General features: G+C 39.1%; 4 protein-coding genes and 1 long non-coding RNA gene across 6 annotated transcripts in view; 3 read left to right on the forward strand and 2 right to left on the reverse strand.

Moving 5' to 3' along the window:
• LOC133848102 (ATP synthase subunit delta, mitochondrial) overlaps positions 1 to 19638 on the forward strand; it is a 118464-nt gene that overhangs the window by 83045 nt on the left and 15781 nt on the right. The gene's annotated exons all lie outside the window — the stretch shown is intronic.
• Positions 111 to 3537, forward strand: LOC133847911 (uncharacterized). The gene is made up of 2 exons (XR_009895200.1): positions 111 to 561; positions 634 to 3537. It is a non-coding gene; the product is annotated as an uncharacterized LOC133847911 (long non-coding RNA).
• On the reverse strand, positions 812 to 11959 carry LOC133847910 (sodium leak channel NALCN). Of its 2 annotated transcripts, none has more exons than XM_062283204.1 (17): positions 11729 to 11959; positions 10073 to 10544; positions 8946 to 9517; positions 8760 to 8872; positions 8418 to 8528; positions 8201 to 8344; positions 6364 to 7896; positions 6174 to 6299; positions 5740 to 6078; positions 4564 to 5314; positions 4194 to 4493; positions 3934 to 4128; positions 3601 to 3787; positions 3282 to 3536; positions 2937 to 3210; positions 2709 to 2871; positions 812 to 2643 (listed from the first exon to the last, which is right to left on the reverse strand). In XM_062283204.1, exons 2-17 carry the CDS (start codon positions 10497 to 10499, stop codon positions 1855 to 1857), a joined length of 6279 nt encoding a protein of 2092 aa, XP_062139188.1. In that variant the 5' UTR covers positions 10500 to 10544; positions 11729 to 11959; the 3' UTR covers positions 812 to 1854. The 2 variants fall into 2 exon arrangements, with proteins under 2 accessions (XP_062139188.1, XP_062139187.1); XM_062283203.1 differs by having other exon boundaries at positions 5740 to 6105.
• On the forward strand, positions 12811 to 13678 carry LOC133848287 (plasminogen receptor (KT)). Its single transcript, XM_062283787.1, has 3 exons — positions 12811 to 13012; positions 13118 to 13358; positions 13426 to 13678. The coding sequence occupies exons 1-3, from the start codon at positions 12923 to 12925 to the stop codon at positions 13557 to 13559; spliced, it is 465 nt and encodes a 154-aa protein (XP_062139771.1). The 5' UTR covers positions 12811 to 12922; the 3' UTR covers positions 13560 to 13678.
• Positions 14247 to 18715, reverse strand: LOC133848288 (tyrosine aminotransferase). The gene is made up of 4 exons (XM_062283788.1): positions 18092 to 18715; positions 15746 to 16260; positions 14770 to 15063; positions 14247 to 14706 (listed from the first exon to the last, which is right to left on the reverse strand). The coding sequence occupies exons 1-4, from the start codon at positions 18405 to 18407 to the stop codon at positions 14359 to 14361; spliced, it is 1473 nt and encodes a 490-aa protein (XP_062139772.1). The 5' UTR covers positions 18408 to 18715; the 3' UTR covers positions 14247 to 14358.

A 19638-nucleotide genomic window follows, 5' to 3' on the forward strand; every position in this document is an offset into this window, starting at 1 on the left:
ATACTTAGTATTTAAGTCGTGGTCATGGTGGTGTCCCAATGGAAGGTATTACAAAAATTTGCAATATATTTTCTATAAATATATTCCCTAAATAAATTGTCATACTACGGATGCATACGCTCTGGCAGGGCACGCACTAGTTCTTAGTAAGTTCTAGACAAACTTACATAAGACATTACTTATCGGAGCTGCGGCTTACTGGCGAGCTCACATATAGGTCGGTATGTGGCTTGAGCTCATTGATGAAGGGCCAGAACAGCACGTAGATTTTCTGAATCATTCTTGTATTGGCTAAATTCTCGTTGGCACGCTTCTACAATATTTTTCAAAAACGTTTTGTAATTTTAACAATTTTTATTACGCTTCTGTAGTACTTTGCGGTTAACTGAACAACTCTCATGAATAAATTGCGTGAAGTGTCACTCTCGAAATGAATGTACTACGAGTCGATTGACAAACGAAATTAAGCAATGCTAATGAAATTGAAAATTTTAATAATATTCTGTTATGGTCAAAGTGATATTTAGACATACCAATTTTATCAAAGATGCAACTGGAGAGGTAAGTTTTAATCCCTATTATATTTTTTTACCAATATGAGTGTTGATATATAGTATATTTTATTAATTTTAGCTACCAGCAAATGTAAATATCAGGCAGAAGTACGAGGGACCTAGATCTTAGAGACTAAAATACGACTAAGTTCGTGGGGTAAGGCAGGAGAGTTCTACGCCTTCATTTACTAGTAGCTGAATCCCATTACACATTATGATACTCAAATAAAATATTATCATTTCTTTATTTATTCTGTATACTTGCCATCATTCTTGTTTTATTCTTATTTTGTAAATGAGTGACTTGACTCACTCGACAAAACAATATTATTTACATACTATACATTCACATTCATAATAGACATAACAGACAATATATAATATTAATTTCACAATCACCTAGTAAAAACCAAACAAATATTGAAAACAAGAACATTCTAGACCCATCTGCCTATATAATTGGCACGTCGAGTATTTTAATGTGCGCATTGAAACTCCAGTAGGAGCTATTGAATACAACGTTCTTAACATACATGTTTCAAGTATCTTTCACTAATATTTCAGAGTTATAGATCGTTTACCTAATAAAACTGTTTCTAATCGAAAACATGAGAACTTTGCCGTCTTCTACCAGACCACAAGGCTTACAAATAACTGTTCTTTTTGAATGTAAGAAGTGTAAATTCAGGAATTACTGAAATCTACAGAGAAGGTAACCTAACTAAATTATCATATTTGGTATAGTGATTTTCAAATGGGTTTGAATACAGACGAATATATAATAGAATCAATTAGAAATCAAGATTTTCAAAATTGCACATTTGTAATATTTTATTTTATTTTTTAGCACGTGTTGCATGGAAACAAAGTATAATAAAGATGTACGATCTAGTAGTCGACCTTGCAAGACAAGCAGCTGTCCTTCATAGGCACTATAAATATTGAACTTTGTATATGCAACAGAGGGCAGTGCTTTCCTTGTCCTCCACGGTAGATAACAAATTCTTTACTATACTTTTACTATACTATAACATACAACTTAAGGCAAGATCGACACGGAGTTCGACAACATCCACACGATGACGGAAGAACAGACTGACATGATAACTTACTACTACAGTACATAGGAAACATTCGACTGTTATATAAATTTGCGCAACGTTATTCAATTACCGTAGTATGTTAACTAAATAGACTAATTTTATTTGTATATTGACTATAACTAGTGATCTTCTATGTGCGTTGAAAGTAATATTCCACCGTTCGATGCCTGATGTGTATAATAAATAGCCCTCGCATCCTACACCTCATCGTCGCTAGTTTGAGGGCACAAGACCTGCTCCTGCCACCAATCGTGGACCTCATAGACCGCGTTTGCCTGATTATTGAACGGCAGCAGTTTGCCACTGCCTCCAATTAGCTGGCTCATCATGGCCGAGGAACTACTGAGGACGCCATGATGATGCGGATGTTGATGCTGATGCTGATGGTGATCCCCATAGCCATGTAGAGCGGCGGTGGCAGCCACCGTTTGATTGATGATCGGATAGTGAAACTGGCCAATTTCACTGAAAATCGTCGATGACTTGTTCGTATCGCGCTGTTTGCCCAGCTGTCCCAGTTGTGCCACATGTGGCAATGTGGTCATCGAGTTCTTCTTCCGCTGTTGACTGCTTATATGCAATCGCTCCTTATCGCTCAACGTCGAACGCTGCTGCGGATCACTTGAAGTGGGTGCCAAAAACTTACGTCCCGCCGAGCTGCCGGTGGAATCACTTCGGTTGAGGGCATAGCTCCGCTTGCCACCCACCGCCATTACGTGACGCACCCCGGTGGCGTGGACATCGGAATGGGTTAAGACAATCGCGGCACTGCTATTGGCATCCTTCTCATCGTTCTCTGTTGAGCTCAAAGTGGGCGAGAAGGCATCGCTGGTGGGCGGACAGGTGCCAGCAACCGCACCACTTATTGTACTAATCGCTGATTTGTCCAGCACTCCGCTGGGTGCCAAATCCTCTTGTACGTTCGGTCGCATCACCGACTGTTCGTTCGTGGCACGCAGACCGGCAATCAATGAGTTTTGTTGCTTCTAAAGAAAATACAAACACAATATTATGAATGCATAGTTTGGGTGCAAATTGAATTACAACTTACACTGGCGTTTTGTGCACGTATCTTTTTGAGGCAGCCTTCCAGCCAGGTACGTATAGTCATTTTAGCTACTTCCTCCTCCACCAAGTATTCGAATTCCTCACGAGCCAGCAACTCCTCTAGCTGTAATGCTTTTCGAATGTCCACCGATCGATACGAAAGCATGCTGAAAATCCATAATGAATTGAATGATATGTATGTACAATATAAAATAGTATTTATGCGACCTACTTGATAACATCGTGGAATGTTACATCCTCGCCATTATGCAGCTTGTCCAGTTCATAGCACATGTACTTGAATAACAACCGATCCTTTTGCGGATCACACTCGAGGCGACCTTTCAAGAGTCGCAAAATGAACTTCACCCGGCGCACAGGAATAACACCCCGCTGATGAATGTCGACAATGTTCCAGGTGTTTTGAAAGTTACGTATGTCTGCATAGGACAACAAGGCATCCTCTTCATTTGAGTAGAATAATGAAAAGTTCTCCATGATAATAGCTGCAAATAAGATTAAAAATTATTGAATGTACGACTCGTACTATATAGAACAGTTGGCTGGTGTTACTGACCCACAAGTAGATTGAGTACAATGTACGTGATGATCACGTAAAATGTGCAAAAATATATCAAGCTTGCTGTGAAATTGCCGCAATCGGTTTCCCAGTAATTTCCACCAAGCGTACAATATGGTGGCTGAACCATACAATCGTGCATGATTTTATTCCAATCCTCGCCGGTAACGATCCGAAATAACATTGCGACGCCAGTCACCGGGGATCCAAAGTTCGCTCGTCGACCAATACCTTCTCCATACTTTACAGTACCTGGAAAAATCAATCCTCATTAGCGAATACTCTACAAATACCTCACTCAGTACAGGGTACGTACCAAATAATATTGTACCAGCCAGGGCATAGAAGAAGACCAAGAGAAACATTCCGAAAATGATGAAGAAAGATTTGCACACTGAGACACCAACCGTTAGCATCAGCATTTTCAACGTTGTATGTTTACCAGTTATAGTAAAGAAACGCAGGATAACTACCATAAAACCAAAAAAGTATGACAAATCATTCTGAAAAGAAATAATAATCATAAAAGATTAGATGAAAGAGAATAAGAAAGAAAATAAGATTATTTTTATCATTAGTATTAGAAATATTGTATTGCATTGTACTTTTCTTACGATTTAATAAATTATACAATAAAATAGTGACATACCCTGAGAATTGTCTGCAATATGATCCAGATGACGCCAGCAACCGTTACAAGCAGATCGTAGCGATTGCGCCTGGACTGCCAGTAGCCCCGAGGTGTGAAGGCAATGTTCTTCATCACAACTTCAACAACAAACACAAAGGTGAGCACGGCGCTAACAATAACCAAACGCTCCGTGTGCACCTCTCCTTTAATCCACTGCAAATAGCGAGTTCGGGTTAGATTTAATTAAGGGCTGGCTAAATTTTTTGCTGTGAACTCACTGTTATAGATAACAACATACTGTTGATCAAGACGACCACAGCAATGACACGCTTAAAGATAATGTGCTGCGTAATGTCGTAGGTAAAGGCACGAATCTTTCGACCATCTGGTCGCGGTGGCAAATGCAGAGGCTGAGCGATCTTGAGACGCTTCTTTAAGTCACACCATCGCCTCTGGTCGACAGTTAACAGCGCTGTGCCTTTGTTCTCCGAGTAGTTTGCGATAACAACACCCACAAAGAGGGTCAAACCAATCATGCAACCCAAGAATATGTAGATGTGGATATAGATAGCATGAATCTAAAAAATGATTGATACAAATCAATTTGAATAGGCGAGGTATTAGGCTAATGATTTTCTTTTGCATTACCGGTCCAACAACTTTAATAAGAACATCGCGAACATCCAACCAACCCTTGAAGGACAACACCTCGAACAAGGTTAACATCGCATCCCCAATGTTGTCGAAATTGAAGCGACGAGGATTCGCCCAGACGCGTGGCACCAACATCGCCGGATACGACTCATCTGGTCCCGGAGTCAGCTTCATTTTGGTCACAAAGACACGTCGCATAAAGACGCCAACACAATCCTCTCGCCGCAGTATCGTCGGATCATTACAACGCGCCAAACGTCCACCGTACAATTGCACACCGTAGCTGGCAAATATGAACATCAGTAGAATGAGCAGAGTGGATACCAATAAGATCTCTTTGAAGCCTCGGCACAGTTCATAGACCACTTTTCTCATATGCGGCACCAGCGTGAAGATTCTCAATGGTCGGACGCAGCGTAGAATCATCAACAGTTGAGCCGCCGAATTTGTGGGTATATTGTGTGGCATCCAGCAAAGAAACGACGTGGATACCACATAAATGAATACATCCAATGCGGCAGCTACATCCTTAATGTAAGCCTTGGGCGTAAAAAACAATCCATCGGCGAGAATCTTAAGCGCGAGCTCCAGGCTCATAAATATGACGAATCCGTATTCGGCTATTTGGAGTGTAGGGTGATCCATTAGACGATAACTGGGTGTCTCGAACATCATGGAAATGCATGAGAGTGTGGTGGCAAAGATCATCACCCAGTCCAGATAGGTGACCAGACCGAGAAAGTTGCTAAAGAGTAAAAATTAAATTATTAATAATATGAAAGTAGCTATTCATAGTGTAATTCTTTGTTATCAACAACGAAATGTAACGATAATACAGTATAATGTCGTTAGTTTCACCGATTGTACATTGTATAATCATATAACTTAACTGCATTGCATTTAAGTGCAACTTTTGAATATTGTCATGTTTTTGCGCATTGAAGACATTTAAGTGCACTTGGAAGACAATTACTTAAAATCGTAGTATGTAGATTGTTTACTTTACTTGTTTGTACTTATCGGCATTGCACATAAGTGCATAATTTGTCAGTTAAATGCTAAGAAAGCAAATAAAAGTCAACCCAAAACTATGTGAATTTTAGCTGCACCTATCGACATTCTGTAATCGAATTCGTTATTCAGTCAACCCATGACCCATTAGCAACTTACTGCAAACTCTTGTACTGCACTTTGCGCTCCTTCCCTGTGAGTGGATCTTTAAGCCGCGCATCGTATCGGGCATGCACGATCTTCTGGCATATCTTGCGAAAGCGACTTTCGCGCGGCACCAGAAACAGCGGTGTGTCAAAGAACGGATGATTCTCTCTTAGATCCTCCTCTCGCTGATTGCGTCGCATCTCGGCCTGCTGCCGTTTCGCCTGCAGCAGCTTGATGTCCAAGTCGTGAGGCCGAGCCCGACCAGAATTGGCGCGCGGAGCGGCCGCAATGTCACCGTTCTCCATGAGATGCTCATAGGTCTGCTTCAGCTTGATCGAGCCAGAACGTACGCTGCGACGTATGGAGCGTGATCCAAATCTGTGAATTTGTAGCGCACAACACATCAAACGAATCATGGGCCACCCCTGGGCAACATGGGTACTTACTTCTTCTGATCCACCCGCCACGGCTTCGAATGCGTTATCGTGCCCTGTGACTTGAGGCCTCCCTTGGTGCCCACCACTGGCAACATGGCTGAGTCGCCCAACATAAGACGTTGATTGTTGCTATCGCTGTAATTTCGAAATGGAAATCAAATTAGAATCGTAATCATTCCATTGTGGATCCGATATTTACTTAATTATGTGAGTGATGGCCAACTTGCGTAGGCTACTGCCAGCAGCTCGCACCTTGGCGGTTTTGTTCATAATGCGGACAGGTTTTTGCTTGCGGAACACAACGTTGGACTCCCAGCACTCGGACATGGGCCGCTTGCAACTCTCGACCATTGATGGATCATCGGTTTCCAGTTCGATGACAAAGTGCTTCATGAAACTCTCGCGTACCTTGGGGAGCATGAAATCGTTTGGGATGCGATGCAGTATTGTCATTTGTGGCGAGTCCGGAAACTTTTCGAAAATGCGCAATCGGAAAGGCAGCGTCTCTTTGATTTCAGCACTTTGCTCACGAAACTTGAGCTGTTTCAGCTTCTTGATATCCTCGTCCAACTCCAAGTTATCCAAAATGACCGCCACGAAAAGACTGAGCACGATGAGTGTGACAAACAGATGGTAAAGTATGAAATATACGGCAACCAATGGCGTCAGGGTTTTACTCGTTCGGATCATCGTTTCGTCCATGACCTCCACCCACGCCTCTTGCGTGAGAATCTGGAACATGCTCATGAAGGCTTCGGGGAACGATTCGAACTTGGTGAAATCGCAGAGGAAGCAAAACAATTGCATTGAAATGCTCGAGCTAATGATCAGCAAACACATGGTGAAGATAATCAGCGAGCCAAGTTTTTTGCCAGGCCCAAAGATCTTGTAGACAAAACCCTCCAGCATTGGCGATGCCTTAATCAGTCGCACCACCCGCAACACTTGGAAATACGTCAATCCCGACAAATAGAAAATGGGCACTATATGCAGCGTGGTGCCAGCGGCCAGCAACAATTCAAATTTGTGTATCGAATGCTTGTAGTAACCACGCCACCCTAGACAGTAGATCTTGAACAGCGTTTCCAGATCGAGCAGGCATGTGAATGCCACCTCAATGTAGTAGTATCTCTCGTAGAATATGTGACGTGGTCGTCCATCATGCTTGAAGGCCATCGTGGCAGTCACAATGCCGTTGGCCAGAATCACGGTCATGACGAGCATGCGAAAGTACGGAGATCGGAGAATGGCATGACACGTCTCGGGCGCCAATCCGCCGTGTTTATTGTCATCGATGGTGACGAGTCGCCAGCCGGAATCGTTGCCGCTAAGTATCTGCGAGGCAGCGGTCTTTTGTATGTGTCCCCGGGCTCCCCACATCTGCTGGAACTGCACGCGTATCTCGTTGAAAGTCTCCGTGATCACGGCTATGAAAACGTTCTTCACCAGCCAGGCGAGGAAGAATATCATTGTGCTGAAGTAGAAAGCTGCTCGCCAAGCGGGCAGCGAATCGATGGCTCGGTACATTATGAAAACCCAGCCCTCTTGTGATGCGGCCTGATAAACGGTGAAGATACTTGTGGCAATGTCCTCGAAGCCATTAAAGCCAATCACGTAGCTGCTCAGGAAGTCCATCTTCATACACCGCATCCCAGGCGAACACTGATAACCCGAGTCGGGATCCATCGAACAGAATGTGTCTGGTATGGCCAGCGAGTTGATCGTTAGTACTCTGTGAATAAATACGGTATACGGTATATAGATAACAAGATTTTATCATTGCGGGGCTGTCATTCAATAAACAGCGATTGATATATTTATGGTATCAAATATACGAGAATCGGAATCGGAAAGTTTATCGTGTAGTCTATAAGGATTAAGAAGCCATCCGATATAATTGTATTTAAAGCGTGATTTCTCTACTACATATAAGCTAAAACTTAAGACTCAGAAATGAACGGAATTCGTATCTACATATGTTTTCGATTCCAGATTTGTTTTCGATTTCAGGCCTGATATGTTGGTGGCATACTTACGGTCTGCCCAGTATATCATACTCCGTATTGTTCATCACACAGTGATTTTTCAGCTCGCCAAAGAACTGCACTCCTAGCAGTCCATACAATGACATGAAGAATAAAAAGAATAGCGTCACATTGTAGATTTGCTGACTCGAACGTCTGAAAATTGGAAGAACAAAATAATGATAACGATTCGTGGTTGTTCGTTTGCCCAAGCCTAGTGGATATTTACTTGAAAATTTGATTGATGCGACTCTTGGGCATACTAAATTTAAGGAAAACTCTCAGGAAGCGTATCATAATAAGAGGTCGAGGCGCTCGCATTATAGATAGATACGAGAATCTGGAAAAGAAAAGAACATATATGACATCGAAATATGTAAGCGTTAAATAAATAAAATAGAAATAAAACATTCACTGAACATAAATGAATATTTATTACAATCGTGATCTTCCAGTTATACATAAATTCGTCGTTAAATACTTTAATAAAAATTCTTCTCATTTCATAAAATGTGAATAAAAGTTTCCATTTAATACTACAACATCTTGTGTTGGCTTCTATTCAACTTACTTTGCCACAATTTCAAGAACTTCAAAGATTTGCAGGATGATGGAGACCCACAGAAAGCTGACCATAGAAGCATCGAACTGACACCAATGATCCTTAAGATATGGCACTTCACCCTGCAAAGCATACAATATGTTACACACAGTTCCACACTTTTGGCAAACAAATCGATCGAGATCGTTGACTCACATGCAGAACGCCCCGAATGTGCATTTTGGCAATCATCTCGGCTGTGAAGAGAACTGTGACAGCTGTGTCCGACACGAATGTTATGTACTGCAGCGATGGATACCGCTCGAATGTCTTCGGTGTGTTGAGTGAAACGGATGCCAGCGAGACCAAGGCACACAAACGCATCAGACGACGCACCCACAGCTTGTTGACCCACTCGATGTCGGCGCTCTCGTTCAGCGATTCCTCCGGTCCATAGTCGGCCAAAAAGGGTTCGCCACCCTTGAGGCTCTGCTTGCGACCCAACATTATTTTATTGCCAATTCCCGTCGCAATGCCCAGTCCAATGGGCGGCACACCCGTAATGGCAGCGCTGCCCACAGTGCTGCTGATGCCGCCACAGATCCCCATGCCGGCTGTGGCGGCCCCACCGCCCAGGCCGCCAATGCCGCCCAGCAGATTGAGGCCTCCGCCCCCAACGCCGCCCACAGGGCAGACCGTGGCGCCTGCTCCATTGTTGTGAGCCGCATTGTTGACGATCGTCGGACCAACTGCTCCCACTGCGTTCGATGTTGTCCCACCAACTAGACCTGCAGGCACAAAGCATTCTTATTATACTTATTGTAATAATTCGAAAATGTAATTTTAAAATTAAACGGTTTAAATCGCACAGAAAAAGAGTACAGCCTGATTTGGAGATATCTTTGTTTGAAGAAAAACAATGTATGGAGCACAAATTAAATGCGAATCTTAGGGGGAGAACGAGTATTTACAAAAACCTTATAAACAAAGTATTTTTAATCAATATAATGTTGTTTCATTTTATTTATTCCAAAATCAACTATATTTTTAGATAGATATTTATGAAAATGGAAAATAGATCGACCAGATCGAAATGCTTTTTATTCTTTCTAAAAAGCCAACATAAAGAGATTTTAAAAATAAAAAAAATGTAATATCTAAAGAATGTAGTATAGAAAAGAAAGTATTTTTTAAATTTCAAAACCAACTAAATTTGTAGATAAATGATAGAACAATTAATAAACCATATTGTTATGCGATGTATTGCTCTAAAAAGAAAAATGATCTAGCTAAAATATGATATAAGTACATATCATATAATGTAGTGTAGTGTAGTGTTGTACCTCCAACCGTCTGCTGCATTCCGAAAGCGGTGCTGCTGCTGCCGCCACCACTGCCGCTGCCTGAGTTCACAATGTTTGCCGTTGGACTGTTAAGCGTGCTAGCCGCATCTTGTCGTGTCCCCAATCCGTTGCCAGGACTGCTTCCCGGCGATGGATTGAAGTTGAAATGGCTAGCTAGCTGCTGCTGCTGCTGCTGCTGTTGCGAGCTTCGCAGATGAGCGTGCTGATTTTGATTTTGATGAGGATTTGATAGCGATAATGAATGCTGATGCTGCTGTTGCGGTGTCAAGCTATTGCCACTGGAGGAGCTGGTGCTTGCCGTCGCTGGCGTCGTTATCCCACTGGCCGAGTGAAAGTTAACGCCACCTCCCGTGCGTTTGTTTCTTGCAGCTGCACCCAAGCGTCGAATCTGTAAGCGGTCAATCATTCATGCAGCGCATACTGGTCCTAGCTGGGCCGTAGTTAATTGTCGCTGGGTTCGATAGAAATAAATTCGAATTACATGTTTGCATTTGTACCCTCAAGTATTTATGTAGGTGCATGTACTCCACAAGCAAGATAGTCGCGATTGATACTTTCATCTTCAATCATGTATGCAAGTTTGTAAACACGTGTGCAACAAAATGTACCCAATCTGATACATTTGCTGCACATTTGTACCACATTTGTGTGTACTTTAATTAATATACATATTTGTTAATATTTGTGTAAATGTTTATTTTGTGCATTCATTATTATTATTTGTCCCCGAATTAAAACAGAATTCAGAACATAATGTGTACGATTGCCACAATTGGTATATTTGATGTTTACTATTATATTTAATGAAAACGTGCTATATAATTCATGAAAGTATGTATCGAATAACTACACTACTTATCACTTTTAGGTACAGTGTGTGTATGGAAGTCGAATTTTGTGAGCATTATCGAATGGTACATTTAGTTCAATTTATTTTTAATGTTAATAGCGTTTTGATTTTCAAGTATTTAACTTAAAGAAGATTTTATTGGTTATGCTTTTTCATCGCCGAAAATTTGTAAACATTTGCGCTATAATTTGCTTTATCGCAAATGTTAAATATGCCGAAGATTTTGATGTGACAACCGTGGTATAGACTTTTCCATATGTACATATATCATTTGCCAATTACTATAGATATTATACCTAGGTATTGAACAAAGGGACAATTAGTTAAAGTATTCTCTGTCAATATTTATATTTGAACAGTTGCCGATGCGAAAAAGTTTGCACCGAACAACCCTCATGACCCGAATACGAGAGCGGCAAATACATACATACGCATGTATAAGTATATATATATGTATACAGTATAGACGTACACATAAACAAAATGCACACACTCACACACACCTATATGCAAAACTATATATGAATATTAGGACATTTTATCAATTTTTATCTCATCTTAAATAACATCAAATGTTTTGTTATTGCACTTTATAATATTATTATTTATTTTTTATTCATTTCACTTTATAATATTATCACTATTCATGAATCTTTAAGCAGGAAAAAAGTCCTTTGTTTTCATTGAGAGATTACGAAGTATTCCTTGTTTTATTTCACTACAGTTTTTCGAGCTTGTGTTGATAAATGATAAATTTGCCCCAATTATATGCCACTTGAATTTACTTTTAATGCTCCAGATGACAATACCAAAACATCAATGTACGCCAAAGCTCCAACTTTACGAATTCCTTAATTTCGATATGTATATTTGAATACATTTGCTGCTACTCGCTGATAATATTAACAATAACTACGAATTCGAATCGCACATTTTAAGAGCTTCTAAATATTGTAACAAAAGCACAGCGAACAAGATACAATGACTAACGAGTCAGAGACGAGCACATTCACACAGGCAGGCAATACCTTAATCAAGCAACTGTCCAACACTTAAATTTTGTCATCCTCCCAGTTGGCGATTAGTGATGCCAATGTGGCTTTTTCTTCGCTGAATTAACTTATTAAGTTGCATTAATTAGTTCGAGCTTATTGGAGCACCTACTTTAAATGTGGAAGCTAATCATAGAGGAATCTGCGGAATTAGCAAGTGATTGCAATTTTAAGTTTTGCTTAATCCATTATTGTTTTCTTCTAAATTAAGCAAAAAAATAATAATCATTGTACATTTGAAGACTTTTGGATTTCACATCCTTCGGAGAACATTTAATAATTATTAAATTTTATAAAGTAAAAAATTTTATAAATAATTATAATTAATAATAATAACGAATTGTATTGTATTGCCATTTAGATAAGGGTAAGTTAATCATTTTAGCTTCTTTAAAAAATTACATGATTTGTATTTTATACAATTACTTCATATTACGAAAATACATATTTGTTTGTAATGTTTTGATTTGAAATAATAGGAAAAATTTGATTGGTTGATATTTTTTTTTAATTTATTTTCAGTTTAAACAGTTTTAATTAAAAATGCGCCAACTTAAAGTAAAACATAAGCATTACTTGAAATCCTCAGCGAAAATTGACATGCATATCTTTATTTAGTATTAATTTTCAGTATAGAGAAAGAATTTAAAATAAAGTTTAGCTAGGGAATGTAGCTATTTATGGCAAGTTTGCACGGTTCGAGAAAAAGTTCAGCTAAGGAATCTAGCTGTTTATGGCAAATTTTGCACAGGCTCATCCTGGCATAAATGAAGAAGAAGCAGAGTTAGCAACACTGTCCGGAGTCTGCGCATTCGCGAACGCTTGCAATGGGTCGATGAATGACAACATGAAACGGGACAACAGAGACGAGTCCATTGTACTGTATACAAGTAGAACGTGAGTTTTCAGTAAACAAAAAAGTAAAAAATGGGCGCCACGGCCTCGTGTAAGAAATCCACAGGCCCAGGCTATTCCGAGGCTGACGATGCCGTCTACCGCAAATGCCAAGAGCTAAAGGCAAGTCCTCTATATATGAGAATTTTACGTAACCTATTCTAATCAAAACACTTAGTCGAGACAATAACCCAGTAATGTATGCATGTACTCATATATTGAACACAGATGGAACGCTGGATACAAATGCACTACCAGATCAAGCAGCGGGAACAGGCGCTGGCCATTGCCCAGCATAGGGAACTCTTCTACTGGCTGAGTGGCTTCTACTTAAGCGCCTTATACGGCTGTGCCAGCTACTACCAACGGGTGAAACGAGCCTCAGCATTGGCGCCTCTGCTGCCGCTTACCTTTGTGATGGGCTACTACACTGACTGGGCTTATGGCAGCAAGCTACATCGCATTCAGGGTGAGTAATATCAATCATCTCGTTTGGTGTCACTTGATTTTCATCTTTTGTTTTTTTTTCTATTCAGCTGAAGCAAATATGATAATGGAACATGAAGAAGAATTGCTGCATTGGCCAGGTGGGCTTCCCACTGTCTCTAGCATTGACGAAGCTCGCGTTGAAGTTGAGATGGAAAAGAAGATGCATCCGCATCACATGTAGACACCGATCTCGCGTTTGGTCTGTCTGCCTTCCTGACTCAATATTAATTGTACTCCATATGTACAAGTGTTTCAACAAATTTATATTAACTCGTATATTTATATTGCTATTACGAGTGTACTTCGTACTCCATATGTACAAGTGTTTCAACAAATTTATATTAACTCGTATATTTATATTGCTATTACGAGTGTACTTCGCTTGTGTAACAATTTGATGCTCAACAATAATTCCGTTAAGAATGTAACTCAATTTTTTTTAATATATAAGTCCAAAATCGATGAATCAATTCTCTCTTTCGCCTACAAATAGTTTGAGGGGTTTTCGGGGTCGCTGTTAATCTTCATGCGTTTTGAGTAGACTATATTAAATTACTTATAACATCATGTTATCCATAAAGACATCAATCGCAATGTCTAGTGCGGCTTATGGATGCCCGAAGTTAAAAGTTAATGGAAGCACCTAACACTGTATTCCTGAAATATCAAAATGAAAGTTATTCATGATAGAAGTCAAATTTTTAGCAGCACATCCTTTTTCTAAATCATTATTTCGAAACGCAAAATCAAGTTGTGATCTTGATTCAGATAGAAATATGCATTTGAAAAACAGGGAGAGAGAGAGAGTGCATGAGGTTCGACTTACCATCAAAAAAGGTTACGATCAAAAAGAGAGAAGTAATTATTCGGCTAAGTATGTATTTATGTATGGGATATAAAAAAGTAATTGTCGCATAACCAAAAAATGCGCCCAGTTATTGATATTTGTATATAAAAATGCAAGGTACGATCAACTCAATTCAATAGTCGACATGTGCGTCATCCAGTAAGTTATGCTCGATGAGAGCCCGACTCTCCTTTTTAAAGTGAGCCTCACAGAACTCAGCGATTCGGACGCAAGCTTCCTCGATCATGGTCGATGGTACCGTAAGAACAATGCGCACATAACCCGGATACTCAAAACAGCTGCCAGGAAGACAAAAGACGCTCTGCTCGTTAACCAGCTCCTGTACAAAATGTGTATCGTCCTTGAATTCCGGAAAACGTTCAATGCAGACCCCAATCATCATGTACATGGCTCCGTTTGGCATTATCGGGTTTATACCGCGCACTTGCTTCAACAATTTGTATGCCAATTGGGCATTCGACTGCGAAAAATCAAACTCAAATTAACCATAAACAATCATGATTTTCACAAATAGAGAACTCACGTAAAGCACATCAATTACTCCGTCGAAGTAGCTCTGCGGTGTCTTGGTCAAAATATCTGGCAATGCGCCCTGAATGATCGTATTGGAGCCAAGGATTCGACCACACATATTCTTGAGACCCGTCAGTGCGTTCCCCAGTCGCTTATGCTGATCGTGGACTATAATCCAGCCCATACGCCAACCGGGCACCAAAAAACGCTTGGTCAGACCACCGCACGACAACACTGGCACTTCACGTGTCAAGTTACTAACTGCCACATGATGTGAGCCTGGAAAGACGAAGTGCTCATAGATCTGCGGAAGAAGATAATATTATTATATGGGATGTAAACACTATGCAATCCAAATAAATAAGAAAGTTACAGCTCGACTGTGAGATAGCCGCTTCCTATTTTCATTTTGGAGTTTGATTTTTAAAAATGTGCCAAATTGATATACAAAAAAAAAATAATAATATGTCGTAAAATTGATAAATGTATTATTAGAGAATTATTTTAATATACATCGAATTAATATATCAAAATATATAAAATTTACCGAAGGCAATTTATATTGATATAAAATTAGAGTGGACAACTATACATGAATTTTGCATGCGAAGGTGTTAATTATTCAAAACGAGTATAACGAATTCATTACAAATGTAAGTAGTTACGTGAGTGCTGTTATGGTAGGTTCTGAGCCGCAATTTTTATGTAATTGAACCTGATTAAGAACTGATTTATTTAAATAATTTATTTAGAACAGGCTTTGCTCGAAAAAAAAATATAAAATATGTATTATGAATTAACTATAAGTTCGCATAACGTTTTCTGGTTTACAAGTTAATCATTAATATTCAAAGCCAATGGTATCGAAACTTGGTTAAAATTTGGGTTCCAACACGAGCTAAACTTTTTTGATATTCACAGCCACATTTACACTAGTCTTCCTACTTCATAGCCAAATATGTAAGTTGGTCTGACTATTCACTCACCTCATCAGCAATAATTGGAAGGTAATGACGCTCACAAATATCGACGAGTTGCATCAAATGCTCTTTATCGAAAACACTACCACAGGGATTACTTGGATTGTTGATCAACAGCGCTGCAGTGTTCTCATCAATCAGGCTCTCCAGCTGTTTGAGATCAGCACGCCATTCCAGTTCAGGCAAAAGATCATAATAGCGCACCTCAATGCCCAATCCCTCGGTGAGAGTGTGATACAAACAGAATCCTGGCCGCGGTACTAAAACATTTTGGCCACGATCTGCAAGAGCTAAGATGCAATACTCCAAGGCAGCTGAACAGCCGCTGCAAAGCACAACATCATTGGGATCGATATCTCCATCAATCCGCTGATGTGCACTATACTTGGCCACCGCCACCCGCGAAGCCTCATGACCCTGCGTATGAGCGTATCCATTAAATTTGCCGCTCTCCACCGATTTTAGTACGGCCTTCATGGTTTCATCGGCGGCCTTCAGGTTACCAAAGATTGTGGGATCTCCTGCAAATAGCGTAAAGTTGTTTCAGTGAAAGGGATTTCGAAAACCGCAGAATTCGACTGAGACAAACTCTTTTTGGTAGAATACCGAAAGAAAAGATTTGTGGCAGGTAAATTTATATAGATGTACATTATATATATATACATTATACTATATAATTATAAGAAAATATAACATTAGCGTTCAAACATCAAAATAATAGATCTCCGTTGCACTTGCTACTATAAAATTGTTACTATTATGCATAGCGTCTAAGTATTTAATCGTGTACGGATTTCCATGATTATATACATTTTAAATTTTCTTATAAAACGATGACATTTAAAATCTACATTAATATTTGTACTAAATTTAACAGATGCAAATCCTAAAACACGCCCGTTTTATACAAAGAACGGATTAACACAAATTGCACTTGCTGCTATAGAGTTTTTTTCTTTCAAAACGATGACATTTATAATCTACATTTGTACCAAGTATAATATCTAAAACTTTTATTGTATCTTTCATTCTAAGTGTTATTTCTAATTAGGTTGAGAGATCCAAATCCAAAAAACACGCCCGTTTTACACAAAGAAGGGATTAACACAAATTGCACTTGCTACTATAAAATTTTTACTCATGATTCTATAAATTTCTTTTCTTTCAAAACGATGACATTTCAAATCTACATTAATATTTGTACCAAGTTTAATATCTGAAGCTTTTATTGCATCTTTAATTCTAAGTTAACCGTTTACCATTAGGTTGACAGATGCAAATCAAAAAACACGCCCATTTTATACAAAGATCGGATTAACACACATTAAAAAATAAAAAATAAAATATAAATTTGGGTCTCTGTTAAATTAATTGCGCATTTTTGAGATTGAATCAAATAAATACCAAATAATTTCGACTTGGCAACACTGCCAAAGCGTTCCGTGCAAACTCTCTCATCTATCTTAAGCTAAATTCTATATAAATAAATGTGGCTTAAAACTACTTTGTATATCCATATGTTAAGGCTGTTTTCAGCTTTAGTGTTATCCTCAAAAATTCATTATGATCTGCTATAATATCTGTAAACTCGTTTAACCCATTCGTTAAAAAAGTTCCCGTCTATCGCTGGGTCGATGATAAGCAAGTGACTATTATACGAAATCAATTTGATTCTTGATCTTGTTTGTTGTTTTTCTCGGAACAGGTGAGACTACATTTTATGCAAATGCATCAAAAACGCGCGCGCACATTGACAATAACAATAACAAAATTAATATGTAACAACAACTGTCCAGATCTCGCATTCTCTTAATTTAATACAAATAGTGGTCGGTCCATCTGGCAGTATTGCATAAAATTATTAGAAACTCGCAATTTGCAGGCATCGCTAAACTTTATATTACCATTAAGTTTTATAACGTTAAAAAAATAAATAAATACATTTATATGTAGTTTGATATTGGCAGATTTCTTTTGTTGTTCTGGTGGAAAAACAGGAAACCGCAAAACTTTCCAAAATTCGAATGTATTGAGATGAAATTGTACCAATAAGCATCTAAGAGTACTATAATTATGTTACACATTTTTTTTTGCAAAACATTTCATTACAGAATTGTTTTTTTTTAAATTAAACTTTATCGGAAAAAATGATCCTTCAAAAAATATACCAGTTTTGTTAGAAATGTACCAAATGCAACTCATTGGTATTCACATATTCACATACACTTGTTGAGATAATCACTTGCTTGTTTCACAAATTTCACTATTTCTTTTCGAAATTTCATGTTTATAACATAAAAAACAATAATGTTCGATTATTTTTTGTGTGGTGACTGCTGACTACTTACGCACCTATGGAAAGGGGAATCATGGGCTTTAGTGGATTCGGTTTAATTTTGAGTGCCTCAACAATATTTCGAATGCGATTGTGCGTATTGAGGGAAAGTGACGAGCCCTTCACCTTCCAGGCACTTCGAAGCTTGTTGGTGACAACAACAGCATCTTGATTGTGGGCGCGGTGAGTATCCAACTGAAGTTGAGCGATCGATTTATCCACCACATCGACATCGACATTAGGAACTACCACCGGCGGGGATCCACTTGAAGTATTACGGCTGCCGATGCTGCTCTGATACTTGTAGCCTTCGTTTGCGACACTGCTGGGCATTATCACCAGGCAGGCGGTATGTTTTTTAATCACAAATCAAAACAACAGACAAAACAACAACAAAAAAAAAGAAGAGAGGAATAAAGCCAATTCGTAGTTGAAATCCAATGCGGCAAGTGAGATTGCTCGTTTCACGTTTCCGATGCGCACAACTCAAATGAAGGTAAAGTTTGTATCCTGTTTTTCATTCCAGACCAGCATTAGAAATTCAATCGGTTGGCTAATGCGCTGTTTGGACGAACGTTTGGCGAAGTGACGATCACGGCGAATTAGGTCGCGGCGAATTCTTGGCTAAAGCAACACTGATTTACTTGGCTGATCTCATAGTGCTTTTATTGGCCTGGCCTGGTCTTGGCTGACTGAACCGTTTAGCCGTATTATTATATACTTACTCGTCTGCGATATACAGTAGATATCGGTTATATGACGCCCAGCTCATAAGCTCAAAAAACATTCCAATACCTACTATATACATATTATATACACGGGTAGTACGTAAATAAATTTGATTTCGATTTCGTATATCTGCAATTGCCCCTTACTGAATAAATCGGATTAAAGGAGTTTTTTAGTTTCCTACATTGTTTATGCTTATAATTAATATAATATTTAAAAATTTCCTCTCACATCGTGTTACATTTTTCAATTGGTTGCGCAAAAACTTTCGCATATATGTATCTTTTATCAATCATTGCTTGTAAGGTGAAATCACGTTGCGTATACGCGATATTTACTGTATGTACGATATTGATAGCCGAGCTTTCATATGCATATCGCACACAGTCTTACAGCGCAACACGCTTCACGGGAGGGCCGATCGAAAGAACAACAACTAACTACTTCGGCTCCGAAGTCGGGCTTCATTCTGATTTGAATACTGGCACTGGAGAAACAAATATAATACTTATGCATATAAGCAATATGTAGATTTTATAAAAATCTGGTTAGACGAGGAACCAGATTTAAGGTTTGATAAGCACAACCCGCAATGCTTCATAAACACGAGTTGTCCAGAACATTTTAGGGAAAATACTCTGATTACGATTGAGTAATCTTGTTTGTTTTCGATCTTATAACGATATTCATCAATGCTGATCAACTGCCGATCGGTTTCTAATATAGTATTAATAATGCGGACAAGCTAGGAAAATAATAGAGTTATATAATATCGAGAACAGTAAATATGAAAAAAATTGCTGCAATCCCTATCCCTATTTCTATCTAATTATCT

Source organism: Drosophila sulfurigaster, chromosome X, assembly GCF_023558435.1.
Source record: "Drosophila sulfurigaster albostrigata strain 15112-1811.04 chromosome X, ASM2355843v2, whole genome shotgun sequence".
NCBI lineage: Eukaryota > Metazoa > Arthropoda > Insecta > Diptera > Drosophilidae > Drosophila > Drosophila sulfurigaster.

Coding starts and splice junctions, on each gene's coding strand:
- LOC133847910 (XM_062283203.1), bottom strand. CDS start 10,499: ATGATTGACCGCTTACAGATTCGACGCTTGGGTGCAGCTGCAAGAAAC. Junction 8,529..8,759: donor GTTCTTGAAATTGTGGCAAA/GTAAGTTGAATA, acceptor TTTCTTTTCCAG/ATTCTCGTATCTATCTATAA. Junction 7,897..8,200: donor TATGATATACTGGGCAGACC/GTAAGTATGCCA, acceptor ATTTATTCACAG/AGTACTAACGATCAACTCGC.
- LOC133848287 (XM_062283787.1), top strand. CDS start 12,923: ATGGGCGCCACGGCCTCGTGTAAGAAATCCACAGGCCCAGGCTATTCC. Junction 13,013..13,117: donor GCAAATGCCAAGAGCTAAAG/GCAAGTCCTCTA, acceptor TATTGAACACAG/ATGGAACGCTGGATACAAAT. Junction 13,359..13,425: donor CAAGCTACATCGCATTCAGG/GTGAGTAATATC, acceptor TTTTCTATTCAG/CTGAAGCAAATATGATAATG.
- LOC133848288 (XM_062283788.1), bottom strand. CDS start 18,407: ATGCCCAGCAGTGTCGCAAACGAAGGCTACAAGTATCAGAGCAGCATC. Junction 15,064..15,745: donor TTCCAATTATTGCTGATGAG/GTGAGTGAATAG, acceptor CTTCTTCCGCAG/ATCTATGAGCACTTCGTCTT. Junction 14,707..14,769: donor GAGTAATTGATGTGCTTTAC/GTGAGTTCTCTA, acceptor GATTTTTCGCAG/TCGAATGCCCAATTGGCATA.